General features: G+C 38.6%; 2 protein-coding genes across 3 annotated transcripts; one reads left to right on the top strand and one right to left on the bottom strand.

Annotated features, from left to right (window-relative positions):
- The first annotated feature begins 305 nt into the window (after positions 1-305).
- On the top strand, positions 306-7,736 carry LOC117925691 (hexokinase-1). 2 transcript variants are annotated; one of them, XM_034844763.1, is made up of 9 exons: positions 309-905; positions 2,860-3,010; positions 3,098-3,280; positions 4,208-4,282; positions 4,425-4,580; positions 4,781-4,879; positions 4,965-5,095; positions 6,082-6,163; positions 6,998-7,736. In XM_034844763.1, the coding sequence occupies exons 1-9, from the start codon at positions 634-636 to the stop codon at positions 7,340-7,342; spliced, it is 1,494 nt and encodes a 497-aa protein (XP_034700654.1). In that variant the 5' UTR covers positions 309-633; the 3' UTR covers positions 7,343-7,736. The 2 variants fall into 2 exon arrangements, with proteins under 2 accessions (XP_034700655.1, XP_034700654.1); XM_034844764.1 differs by lacking the exon at positions 6,082-6,163 and having other exon boundaries at positions 306-905; positions 6,998-7,111.
- A 207-nt stretch (positions 7,737-7,943) lies between these two features.
- Positions 7,944-11,676, bottom strand: LOC117925690 (receptor-like protein kinase 5). Its single transcript, XM_034844762.1, has 2 exons — positions 8,731-11,676; positions 7,944-8,618 (listed from the first exon to the last, which is right to left on the bottom strand). The coding sequence occupies exons 1-2, from the start codon at positions 11,366-11,368 to the stop codon at positions 8,191-8,193; spliced, it is 3,066 nt and encodes a 1,021-aa protein (XP_034700653.1). The 5' UTR covers positions 11,369-11,676; the 3' UTR covers positions 7,944-8,190.
- Positions 11,677-12,672: the final 996 nt, after the last annotated feature.

Below are 12,672 nucleotides of genomic sequence, written 5' to 3'. Positions count from 1 at the left end.
TTTTTTGGGATCTGTTTATTTTTCCCACAAAAGTATATTTAAAATGCGAAAAAAATAAGTATAATTAAAATGAATTAAAAAATATTTATAGAGACAAAAAAATTGTTAAAAAATTATAAAAATAATTTATTAATTTTAATCCTCACAGTAAAAGACAAAAGGGTATTATAGTAATTATATAAAAAGAGTGATATATCAAAATCTTAAATTATTATCCTTTTGAGATAAATCTGCAGAGAAGCGGCTGACTTGATAAAATACAAAATAAAATCGAGAGCACTCGAAGGAAATAAAAATAAAAAAGGGAATAAAACAAGGAAACCAAAGAAGCAGGAGCTGAGCCTGAGCCCTGTGTCCTCTTTCTTGTTTTCCTTACCTTATTTTCCCGAGAAAATCGCTCGAAATTCGTCCAATTTTTCAATCAAAATTTCCTCCCCTCTCTCTCTTACACGTGCAACTGAATCTCTGAACATCCAGGCAATTTCTCATTAAATCGACCAGGGTTTTCCGGTTTTTCCACCGAGAGGGAAAGCTTGGAGCTTTGGAGGAGCTCGGAGTTTGGAGATTTGAATCGATCTGCGTCTGGAGAGTTTTATTGATTGGTAGTTGGTGTTGTTGTTGGTGGTGGTGGTGATGGGGAAGGTGGCGGTGGGAGCGGCGGTGGTGTGCGCCGCGACGGTCTGCGCGGCGGCGGTGCTGATCGCGCGCCACCGTATGCGGAGCTCTGGGCGATGGGCTAGGGCCATGGCGATACTGAGGGAATTTGAGGAGAAGTGTGGGACCCCTATTGCGAAGCTGAGACTGGTGGCTGACGCCATGACTGTTGAGATGCATGCTGGTCTTGCATCTGAAGGTGGAAGCAAACTCAAGATGATTATCAGCTTTGTGGATAACCTTCCCACTGGGTAATCAAAGTTTCCTTCTTTGTTTTATTATATTTTTCTTTTTCTAACTTCATTTTATTTAAATCTTGATGTCGCTTTTATTTATAAATAAATAACTGAAAAAAAAAAAAAACTTGTTTGGGGTTTGGTTTTGGTTTATTGTTTTCTCATTGATTTTTGCATAACGACTCGAATTTGGAACTCTTATTAAAAGGTTGATCAATCATTGATCAGATATATTTTTTTGCCCTTTTTTGTGATCGTAGTTTGAATGGGTTTTCCAAACTATATATTTTAAACGATGTTCTTTTTTGTAATTTGTTGGGATCGGGTCTTGGTTTTCAATCTTGGGTAGTGTATGTAACAATTAAGAATCATTTTCATTGATTATATCAGTAGGCATTTTTGTTTTGCTGTTTTTTTCTTTGTTCTAATTTTTATATTTTCATCTTTGTATATGAAATTCAAGGCTCTCTGATTTTTATTTTTCCTATCTGATTTATCATATTCTTGCTGTCACTGTGTCAGTGCTTGAATGGAAGAAATGACTGTTTTGAGTTTATGAGTTGATGTAACTGAAACCAAACATGATTTTAATGTTCTTGCGTGCACTTATCATTGAGTTCCACTAGAACTTGAGGAAGATGGTCCCTTCTCTCTCTCTCTCGCTTCTTTTTTTATAGGCTTGAGGGAGATGATCCCTCTCAGGTGGTTCAAATGAAACTTCCTAGAAAAACATATTCCTCCGGTAATCATGGACTTCCTCAACTTGATTGAGTTGGGAGAATATCAAGATTGAAATGTAGGAGTTTCATGGTAGGTTTGCTAGTTGCCTTTTTGAGATGCCAACCCTATCTTACCATCAAACTTTATGCTCACGAAGTTCATTATATCTTGATTGGGGGTTATTCATTCTTTCTTCTTTCCTTTTCTCTGTCTTTGTCGAGCACCCACCTTTTTGTTCTCAATTTTGTTGGGTCGTTTTTCTTTTCCAATCTATTGGCTTATAGACTACCATATAAGGCTTTGTTGCTTTTACCTTTTTGTCTCATTTCTGGTCCTTGGTTTTGTGGCCCTTTTTTTTCCATTATTTATTTATTTTTTCATATAGCTTGATCATGAGAATTCTCCTTACAATAATTCTTCTTTTTTGTTAATTTTCATATTACTGATTTGGTCTAGTAGATTAGGGTCACCTGGACATAATACTGAAGTGGAATGTCACTTTACGCTTAAGAAGGTGGCAAAATGATTTTGATTTTTATATTGACTTCATGGAATTGTGAAAGTTTCCGTTTCTCGTTTTTTTATTTGATTTGTTCTTCTTGGAATGTCTCTTTATGATTAGCATGCAGTTCTGTTTAATCCGGTAGAGATGAGTTTGCCAGTGGCTCTGTAATGAATCAATGAAAGCAGATATGAATTAAGTTATCTTAAGACTGCCCTATCATGTATGAATATGATTAATAATCCTTGTGGCTAAGTTTCAATTAATTAAATAATTACGTCTTGTGATTATCATTAGGTTGAAGTCTTAAATCAGGGTAGTTTGTTTTTGTTCTTTTATCTACATTTGTATATATGTTTAGTTGGTAAGTTAAGGTTCCAAAAAGAATCGTGTTTTAAGCAAATGCTGATGGACTCCTATGTTCAGAGGAACTCAATAAAACTGCATATGTCAATGTATTTGGAATGATTCCTACCGATAAAAAAAATTGTATTTGGAATGATTCCTAATTGACCTATGTGTTGATATTTTTTTTTAATTTGGGCTGAGTCTTATGAGGAGCTAGGAACATAAAATTTTCCAAATAGAAAAATACCAATCTTTTCCTAAGACTAATAGGAAGGAGATAAAATTGACTGAGGAAAAGTTCCACCTGGAAATGGACAATTTCAGTTGTCCAGATCTGTTACACTGATTAAGAGAAATTTCAGCTGAACATGCCACTTATTCTCCCTCTTTTTTTTTTAGGGATGAGAAGGGTTTGTTTTATGCATTGGACCTTGGTGGCACAAACTTCCGTGTCTTGCGTGTGCAATTGGGTGGGAAAGACAAGCGTGTTGTTAAACAAGAATTTGACGAAGTTTCTATTCCTCCACATTTGATGGTTGGGAGTTCAGATGTGAGTGTTATTCAAGCATCCAAAGAATGTTTTATGCTGTTTAGATTTGTTTCATGCTCTGAAGTCTGTGAATTATGGTGATTTCAGGCTTTATTTGATTACATTGCTGCAGCACTTGCTAAATTTGTTGCTACTGAAGGTGAAGGTCTTCATGTTTCTCCTGGTAGACAAAGGGAACTGGGTTTTACTTTCTCATTTCCAGTTAGACAATCATCAATTGCATCGGGCTCCCTCATTAAATGGACAAAGGGATTCTCAATAGAAGACGCGGTTAATCCTAGTTACCTTGATCCTTGTTTGCAATCTAATATTGATCCTGCCATTCTCATCTCTAGTTGTTTTTTTTTTTTTTTTCCCTTAAATTATTGATGCTGGCCTTTGTCCAGAATAAAAAATAAAGGGGCATTGATAATCTTGAAAGTTGATAACTAGTTGTTTAATTTGGATGTTTTTGTGAAAAGTATGGATATGTTATCATTCTGCTATTTTCTACAAAATTAATTCCATGTTGATTAGTTTCACATTATACATGTTATTAGGCATTGTTTGTATAAGCTGTGCAATCAGTGTACTTGGTCATCGGTTGAGGATTGGTTATAAATGACAATGCCTCACTATATTTTAACTTATATGACCAGATTTTTTTATATCATATTGAGTTATTAACTTTTCTAAAACCTTAGGATTTGGCCCCATAAGGCATATCATGCCCCAGCACACTCTAAACTTCAGGGTAGTTTAAGTTACAATACTTGTGATAACAGTCCATTGCTGGTAGTATTTACTACTGCTACTAATACCTTTATTTGTATCATTTTGTAGTTTTATTTTTCCCTTTATTGACTTGTGTACATTGAAAAGCTGTAAACTAAGAATTGGAAAAAAAGAACTTCCCTATAATCTACTGTTTCATTTTTGTGCACTATCCTTACAAGGTTATAATCCTATATATTTTTGGGTTTTGGAAGTAAATTCTACCATCTGTTAAGCCCAGTGCTTTAGGTGGGGACATTATTTTCCCTCCAAATTTGTCTTGAAATTTTGATATATTCTTCTGTCCTGGGTTTTTTAACCTAGGGTTATAACATCTGGGGTCTAGTTTTGCAACTACCAGCTGTCTACTATCTAGTATTTTCACTTTAATGTTCTCATGTTTTCTTTTTTAAAAAAAATAAAAAATTGGCTGGCATGTTATAGGTTGGACAAGATGTAGTGGGAGAATTAACGAAAGCCATGGAAAGAATTGGTCTTGATATGCGCGTATCTGCTTTGGTAAGTCAACTTGATTTCTCTTTATGAGAGCTCTCCTAGAGAATTCTGTTATTTCAAATTTGAGTCTGGTAGCCTTCCTTTCTATCTAATCTGTCAAGAAGATTTTTTATTTAGAATTCTTCTATTTGCTCTGCTGATACAGGTCAATGATACAATTGGAACACTAGCAGGAGGTAGATATCATGATCAGGATGTCGTTGCTGCAGTGATTTTGGGTACTGGAACAAATGCAGCCTATGTAGAACGGGCACAGTCAATTCCCAAGTGGCATGGTCTCCTACCGAAATCTGGAGATATGGTTAGCAGTTCTCTTATAATTTCCATCTATTGATATGTGATTAGGAATGTACTATCCATCTTCTATTAAAAACAAAAAACTTTGACTTTTTTTTAATGTCTCTTTCCTGATATAGAAATGTTTCTGTGGTTTGGAACCTAGTATACAAGTTATGCTATTATGTCGGAAGATAAATAATTTTCTTAATAAAATTTCTGTAGGTTATCAACATGGAGTGGGGTAACTTTCGATCATCTCACCTTCCACTAACAGAATATGATCAGGTGCTGGATGCTGAGAGTTTAAACCCTGGAGAACAGGTGACTGATTTTGTTTGAGATTACCAAGTTCCATCTTGTAATTGCTTTTTGGATGAATTAATGCCGGAAAGGTTTCTGTTGTCAGATTTTTGAGAAGATTATTTCTGGTATGTATTTGGGAGACATTGTACGCAGAGTCTTGTGTCGTATGGCTGAAGAAGCCGACCTTTTTGGGGACACTGTTCCACCAAAACTGAAAATTCCTTTCATATTAAGGTAATTCCTTTATTTTTTATGGGCTTCCCATTCAAAAACTCATCTTTTTGGCCCAGGACAAAGAATATTGATGCATATTGACCTTTATAACAATGATATAGTTAATTTAACCCTTTCTTCTGCAAAGTTGATTATAATATGTTTTTAATCCCTTCAGATGCATTGATATTGGGCAGATTGCATAACTGTTGGGCAAAGACACGTATTTCATGGATATCAAATTAAGCATGTGCAAATTAGTTTCCCATTATTCTTGTTGACAAAGCTAGATTCTAGAATTAGTTATGCATTGTGAACACATCAGAAAAAAACATTTTCACTTACACATAAAACATATCTTTAAGTTACAACCTTCAAAATGTGCTCATGAAGTTTCTGGTTGGATGTTCCTATATGCACAAAGTCCACAAAGTGTTTGCAGCAAGATTGGATAGATTGGGTGGTTTTCCAAGCTTTGAGACTTGAGTACAACTGAATTTTGGGACGAATTGCCAATTACATTTTGTGGACACAAATTATGACACTTCCCAAGGTAGCATGATCAGGAATGCCAATAATTTTACCATCAAACAACTAAGGGCAATGTTAATAAATGTGTAAAATAGCGCTGTAGGGAAACCCAGGATTTGGTGTAATTTTTAGAGTATGAGAATGATCCTAGAGAGGTTTAATAGCAGGGTTGTTCTGGTTGTGGTCTTCTTTTGATGTGTTAATTCACAAAATTTTCTTTTACTTATTTGAAAAAAGATACTGACACTCACAGTCACAGTCACAGTCACAAAGTTCCTGAACCAAACTTATGGAAGTTATAGGCATTTACTATATTGCTAGTTCAGCCATGTTTCAAACTCTCTTTATGTTATATTTCATGTCATGTAATTTCTGTCTGGTTGCAGGTAAGTTTTCTGTGCAAGATTTTATTGTGTTTAATTGATTTTTTTGATGGACTACTTACAATAAAGCTACTTCTCTTGTAAAATATTTAGGACTCCTGACATGTCAGCGATGCATCACGATACATCTCCTGATCTGAGGGTCGTTGGCAGCAAACTAAAAGATATCTTGGATGTATGTTACTCTGACCACATTGTTGTCTGAAAAATGAAAATGTAATAATATTTTCTGGCCTCACAGTTTACTTTCAATCTCCTAAAAAATGGAAAACAAGATGAAAGAAACAAGTGTAAAGCAAAAAGCATTAAGGACAATTATATCTCTGCAGTTTCTTTCTAGAACACCTAGAAGCCCCCCAATCAAATCTCAATTTTCCTGCTCTAGCTTCAAATGGGGCTTGAGCATAAGAAGGGTAGTATATCCACATCATCTAGTATTTCATCAGTCCTTTTTTCACCTGTTACTTTTTCTGATAATGAAATCCCCATCTGAGTCTTTTCTTCGACAATCCCCATTTTAGCTTGCCACTTTTCCCTTTTCCTTCTACAATCAATACCATGCTTTTTTTTTTTCTTTTTACTCCCCTATAGAACTCTGGTAATAGTAGGAAAACCCCCATCCACCCATCTCTGGGATTTGGAGAATTTTTCACCTTTCTTCAAATGCCTTTCCTTATTGATTTGATCCACCAGCAATACAGATCCCTCATTCTTGAAGAGAACTGTTGTTAATCTCCTGCTGCTCCTCTCAACCAGTTTGAGCTTGATTTGTTCACAGCCTTTTTCATTGGTCTCCCACTCCCAATATTTAGAACTCAAATGAGATAAGGCTCCTCATCTATCACGATTTGAAGACAATTTTTTAACTTCTTGAGGCAGTTCATGATTTGTTTTAATAAAGCAGGTTGCATCCCACAATAGCAGAAATAAGTGCATGGTTTATTTGTCTGCTTTAACTCTTTTTTCTTATGGGTTTCTTGCATGTCCTAACTTTTTTTATTCATGTCAGATACCCAATACTTCCCTGAAAACAAGAAAAGTTGTCATTGAGCTGTGTGATATTGTTGCTACTCGTGGGGCCCGTCTTTCTGCTGCAGGGATCCTAGGCATTCTCAAGAAATTGGGGAGAGACACAATGAAGGAGGGGGATAAGCAGAACTCGGTGATAGCACTGGATGGAGGGCTGTATGAGCACTACACTGAGTTCCGCACCTGCTTGGAGAGCACCCTCAAGGAGTTACTGGGAGCAGAAGTTTCTGATAACATAGTCATCAAACACTCCAATGACGGCTCAGGCATTGGAGCTGCCCTGCTGGCTGCCTCCCACTCTCAGTACCTTGAAGAAGACTCTTGAACGTGGTTGGCCCAGTGTATTTTGGTCCAAGAAGCTTTTACAAATTCAGTTTTTGTATATCTTCCTTATCCCCCTTTCTTTTCACGAACTCCCCTCAGATCATTTGGAGCGTTAACGTAGTTCAAGTGATCATTCTAGCAAAACCTTAATTTATGGTCTTGCAGAGTATAGAACTGAATGATGGATCAGATATGCGGTTGGAATGCCTAAAATTGGCTGACAAGTGCACACTATAGCCTGTCATTTTCTAATGTTCCGGCAGTGTATTGGTACTTATAAAAGTTCATTGTCTCCTGAATTACAGAATAAAAGGGGATTTAAGGTGTTTTTCTTTGCTACTTGCTTTTGGTAGAACATCCTCTCTATTCTAAATAAAACAGGATTTTATGGGTATCAGCAATCTGTTTCTGTACTTATCACTTCTGGTTGCCAAGTACTATTTTGCAAGAGGACGCTCTATAGATATTTCTAGGCATCCGAGGAAAAGCATCAACTGCCTTCGTTCTTGAGAGTTGAGATGGTTTTCCTGTGTGCTTGCCTCACTTTTTCTTCCCTTCTAGTGTTTCTCTTTACTCTGAATTTAGGGTTCATATTAAACAAGTTGCAAACAAGAACGTATTACTTTTTTAAATTATAGATATGCAATGTGTGCTTCATACCTGTAGAATCTTATTGTATACAGCAATGTTCATGGCCTAACTTGGGCCACCTTTGGCCTTGGTTTCTATATATGACTACAAGATGCTCTCTAAGCTACACGATTCAGAGCAGTTTGGTCTTCTCAATATAGCAACCTATTGCTAACTATATGTTTTCCTTTGCCTCCTGTGACAGCATGGAACGGAGTCTCACACATTGGACGCAAAATTACTGCCATTATTTTCTGATATTCTCGCTGGCTTTGTGTCGAGGAGGGGGGCGGCATCGTATTCTCTTGCGGTATTCTCCTCTCCATAGACCTCTAGTGGATTGCTGTATTGGAGCAAGATCTTCAAAACCTTCCTCATGCTGGGCCTGGTAGAAGGCAGTGTGCCAGTACAAATGATCCCTAGCTTGAACACACTGCTCATCTCATCCAAGTAGCAGGGTTCCTTGATCTCCTTGTCCAAGGCGTCGGCTGTATGCTTGCCTTCTTGGATGTGTTGCCATGCCCACTCAACAAGGCATGTGTGCTCATCTCCATCACTGGCTTCCCGTCCTGTTACCAGCTCCAGAAGGATTACCCCAAAGCTGTAAACATCGGTCTTCTCACTCACTCTTGCAGTTTGAGCAGACTCTGCAAGTCAAATTAGAAACAGAGTTTTAACTGAATTTTTCTAGGGAAAATGAGGGAAAATGAATCAGTAGTTGTAAAGGGGAGGTCATTTCCAAATTCTTGCATCACTCACCTGGTGCCATGTACCCGACTGAGCCTGCCACAGTTGACATTGTGTTCAGCTCTCCGGGCTTGATCAGCATCTTTGCCAATCCAAAATCTGCTAATTTTGCATTGAACTCAGAATCCAGCAGGATATTGCTCGACTTCACATCTCGATGAACAATGGGAGGTGAACAGTCATGGTGCATGTAGCATAGACCCTGGGCAATATCCACAGCAATCTTCAACCTCTGGGGCCAGGCCAAGACAAAATGATGGACTAAACCTGAGGCAATCATCGGCCTTCTCTTCCTATGGAGCCACCGATCGAGGCTTCTCCTTTCCATATACTCATAGACCAGAAGTTTTGAATCCTCACTTGAAACACAACACAGCAATTTTATGATATTGGAGTGCCGAATTGCACCCAGTATTTCAACTTCTGCTAAAAAATCTTTCTCAAGCTTGTGATCCAAGTTTCTGTGAGTCCATATCCTCTTCACAGCCACAACTTCACCCAAATGATTTACAGGAACACAGTATACTTTCCCTGACCCGCCACTTCCAATCACATTATTCTCTGCTAAACTTGACAAAATGTTTGCTTCAGTGAAATTCAATCTCTGGAATGAGGTGAGTTTCCATGTGGGATCAAATCTGTGCTTCTTCCTTCTATAGACTCTGAAGACAATGAATGAAAATGACAAGGCCAACACAGCGGCTGCTGCAGCAACACTCAGAATCAAAGCCAAAGATTCTGATGAGATCTTGCTCTTCTTCCTTGTCTCAGAATGGCAGAGTTGGAAGCCAATGCCTAGGAATGGGTTACTTGTACAGAGACCAGGGTTGTTCAAGAAGCTGCTGTCATATGCTTTGTTTTCAAACTTGGTTGGGATTTTCCCAGTAAGATGATTGGAAGAAAGGTTGAGAAAGGTGAGAGTCAGGAGGCCGATTTCAGGTGGGATTTCACCGGAGAGTTGGTTCTCCGACAGGTCTAGCCCTGAAAGGTCAGGTAGATAACCAATTTCAGCCGGAATCATGCCAGAGATCTGATTTCGGCTAAGGTTTAGGAAATTCAGCGACTTCCAAGACACTATCTTGGATGGAAGGTGACCGTCAAATAGGTTTCTGTCGAGAAGAAGAGTAGTGAGGCGAGGTAGGGCTGTTAATTCAGAAGGAATTGGACCGGATAATTGGTTATTGCGTGCATCAAACACCACCAGGTTCTTCCAGGAAGCCACTCCAGCTGGAATATTTCCATAAAACATGTTGTCTCTGATCTCAATCCGAGAAAGATTCCACCCCAATTCATCAGGCAGCTCACCTGTAAATGAATTGTGGCTTATCATCAGCCGTGATATGTTCACTAAAGTCCATAGACCACTGGGAACGTTGCCTGAGAGCGAGTTATTGTAAACCATGACAATTTTCAAATTCCTGCAATTCCCAAGGGATTCAGGCAATTCCCCACTGAGCTTGTTATCAAAGGCCACCAATCCTTCCAATTTTCCACCTGCGCACAAGTTCTCTGGAAGCCTTCCGGTAAAACTGTTGGAAGCTACCTCAAACGCTTCCAGCATTGAGTATCGCCCGAAGTCTGGAGGCAGTATACCGGACAGATTGTTGCTGAACAACCTAACGTCTGTCAGGGCTGTTAGATTGCCAATGCTTTCTGGAATCTCCCCTGTGAATTGATTGGAATACAAAACCAGAACTTCCAATTTGCTTAGCCTTCCAAAATCTTCCGGGATTGCCCCAGATAAGTTGTTCTTAGAAAGATCAATTCTAAGCAAATTTATGGCCTCAATTGTTGGGCCAATCTCCCCAGAAAATTGATTTATTTGAAGGTATAATTCGGTCAAATTTTTCAACAGAAACAAACTGCTTGGGATTTTCCCACTCAAATTGTTTGAAGACAAGTCCAAGTACTGGAGTGCAGTCATTTCTCCAATCATTTCCGGGATTTCTCCGATCAAATTTGATTGGGCCATCCACAGATACTTCAAATTCTTCAACTTAGTGAAATTCAGAGGTATTTCCGATGGCCGGAAGTCGTTATAGGCCATTCCTAAGTGTTCAAGTTTCGACAAATTACCTATTTCTGGCGGGAAAGAACCGTTGAACTGATTTTGGGTGAGCCTAAGAAACCTCAACTCCGGTAATCGCCCAATTGCAGCCGGAATATCGCCAGAGAAGTTGTTGCCGACGAGGAAGAGGAGATACAGCCGAGGTGACAAGCGGTCAACATCCGCCGGAATGGGGCCAACGAAGTAGTTTTGAGAGAGGTCCAAGTACTCAAGCTTGGTGCAGTTGTACAGACCTGTAGGGAATCCACCAGGGATGTAGTTGAGTTGGAGATCAATGGTTGTGATGTTCTTCAGGTCACAAATGAAGGGTGGGATTTCGTTGGTGATGTTGATGTTCACAAGAAGGATTCCAGTGACAGAGCCATCCTCTGCACATTTAATCTCCGGCCATGTGCAGTAGGATGAATTGGACGAAGTCCAGTGATCGATGGCTGGTGGATTATGCCAGTGTTGCTTAAGTTTCAGTAGGATTGAGAGCTCCTGATCACTGGCCTGAGAATTCCCATAAAAGGTTAAAGAGAAGAGGAGGATAGAGAGGGTGTAGAAGTGAAATTGGACAGAAGGTGGGGGTGTTTTCGACATTTTGGGACGTGGGTTTCAGAGGTTGAAGATGAAAGTGGTGAGCTTAAACTACCATGGTGATACACAGTGGGCTTCAGACTTGAGAGTCCAGGGTAGTAGTCGTAGTAGTATATGTGTGTCCAAACACACTGGAACTTGAAAACAAGCAGCTGAGTTCAAACCATGGAAATTTGGAATCTGTTTTCCTTTCCATTCAAAGGGTGTCGGAAATTCTAGATGAAGTTTCGTGGGTGAAACTTCTACCAACCTTCTTCCTCAGAAGAAAGAAAAAATAAGGTTACAGAAACACGCAGAGAGAGAGCCTCTCCTCGTGTGGGAGCAAAATGATTTATTCTTTGATAATTTATGCTAAATTTTATTGAAGTCAATGGAAAAAAGTTAAAAAAACTTCAGACGGTGTGCAAGAGCAGCCACATCGTAGTTGTTACGATGAAGATCTCTTTTCCCTGCATCACGTTTTGACAATTGGCAGGCTGCACGTAATTGGAAAAGTCAATCAAAATTGGCTTCTTTTTCCTTTTTTTCTTCTGTTGTCAAATGTTTTAGCACGCCAACGTGATAAATACACAAGGACGTGGAGCATGGCGTTCAAAATATGGCATTGGACTGAAATTGGGAAATTTTCTAGATGAGCACGCCATTGTTGAAGGTTCACCCTGAATCCATGCCATCATAATTTCCAAGTCAACACTTCATATATGAAATAAATTTGATTGGTGGAGTTTGCAGTTAGAAGTCAGATTCTTTACCTACCTTCCTTGCTTTTTTTTTCTTTCTCCTTTTATTTCTTTTTGTTCGTGGAAATGCTCCTTTTTTTTCCATGTTCTAAGGCCTGTCAATTGTCATCAGTTCAATGAATTGCCTTCTTGTTTCCCCATTTTTGAACTGTGAAATGACCACGTGAGTGTACTCAAATTCTGGCTGCTGGTGATTGTTTGGAAAAGTTGTAATTTCACATAATTAAAAAGAATTCGAAGATAAAACATTGGACTGCAATATGGCCACAAGCTTTGTGGGGCCTTGTTTAGGGGTCCATTGGCGCTTGTCATGAAGTAGAATCCATGGCATTAATTCCTTTCTTCCAAAGAGAAACTAAACTGGGTAATACAAATAGGTCTGTTTTAGAATTATTCAAACTTCACACTTTCACTCTACTCCAATCCAGATTCAATTGAGATCTCATTAGAAGGGTTCCAGGGCTAACACATGGGCAGAGACCTGACTAAGGTGGTGTTTGTTTTTTGGCTGAATAGAGAAAGCCAAAATATTTGGCTTATTTTGGCTTTCTCTATTCAACCAAAAAA

Source organism: Vitis riparia, chromosome 11 (assembly GCF_004353265.1).
Source record: "Vitis riparia cultivar Riparia Gloire de Montpellier isolate 1030 chromosome 11, EGFV_Vit.rip_1.0, whole genome shotgun sequence".
In the NCBI taxonomy this organism is placed as follows: Eukaryota; Viridiplantae; Streptophyta; class Magnoliopsida; order Vitales; family Vitaceae; genus Vitis; species Vitis riparia.
This window is presented reverse-complemented; position numbering and strand designations above follow the sequence as displayed.

Bases quoted from the DNA above. Each gene is read 5' to 3' on its own strand.
- LOC117925691 (XM_034844763.1), top strand. From the start codon at position 634: ATGGGGAAGGTGGCGGTGGGAGCGGCGGTGGTGTGCGCCGCGACGGTC. The intron at 3,281-4,207 runs GTTAATCCTAGT...GGCATGTTATAG, and splicing joins GATTCTCAATAGAAGACGCG to GTTGGACAAGATGTAGTGGG. The intron at 5,096-6,081 runs GTAATTCCTTTA...TAAAATATTTAG, and splicing joins AAAATTCCTTTCATATTAAG to GACTCCTGACATGTCAGCGA.
- LOC117925690 (XM_034844762.1), bottom strand. From the start codon at position 11,368: ATGTCGAAAACACCCCCACCTTCTGTCCAATTTCACTTCTACACCCTC. The intron at 8,619-8,730 runs GTGAGTGATGCA...TTTGACTTGCAG, and splicing joins AGTCGGGTACATGGCACCAG to AGTCTGCTCAAACTGCAAGA.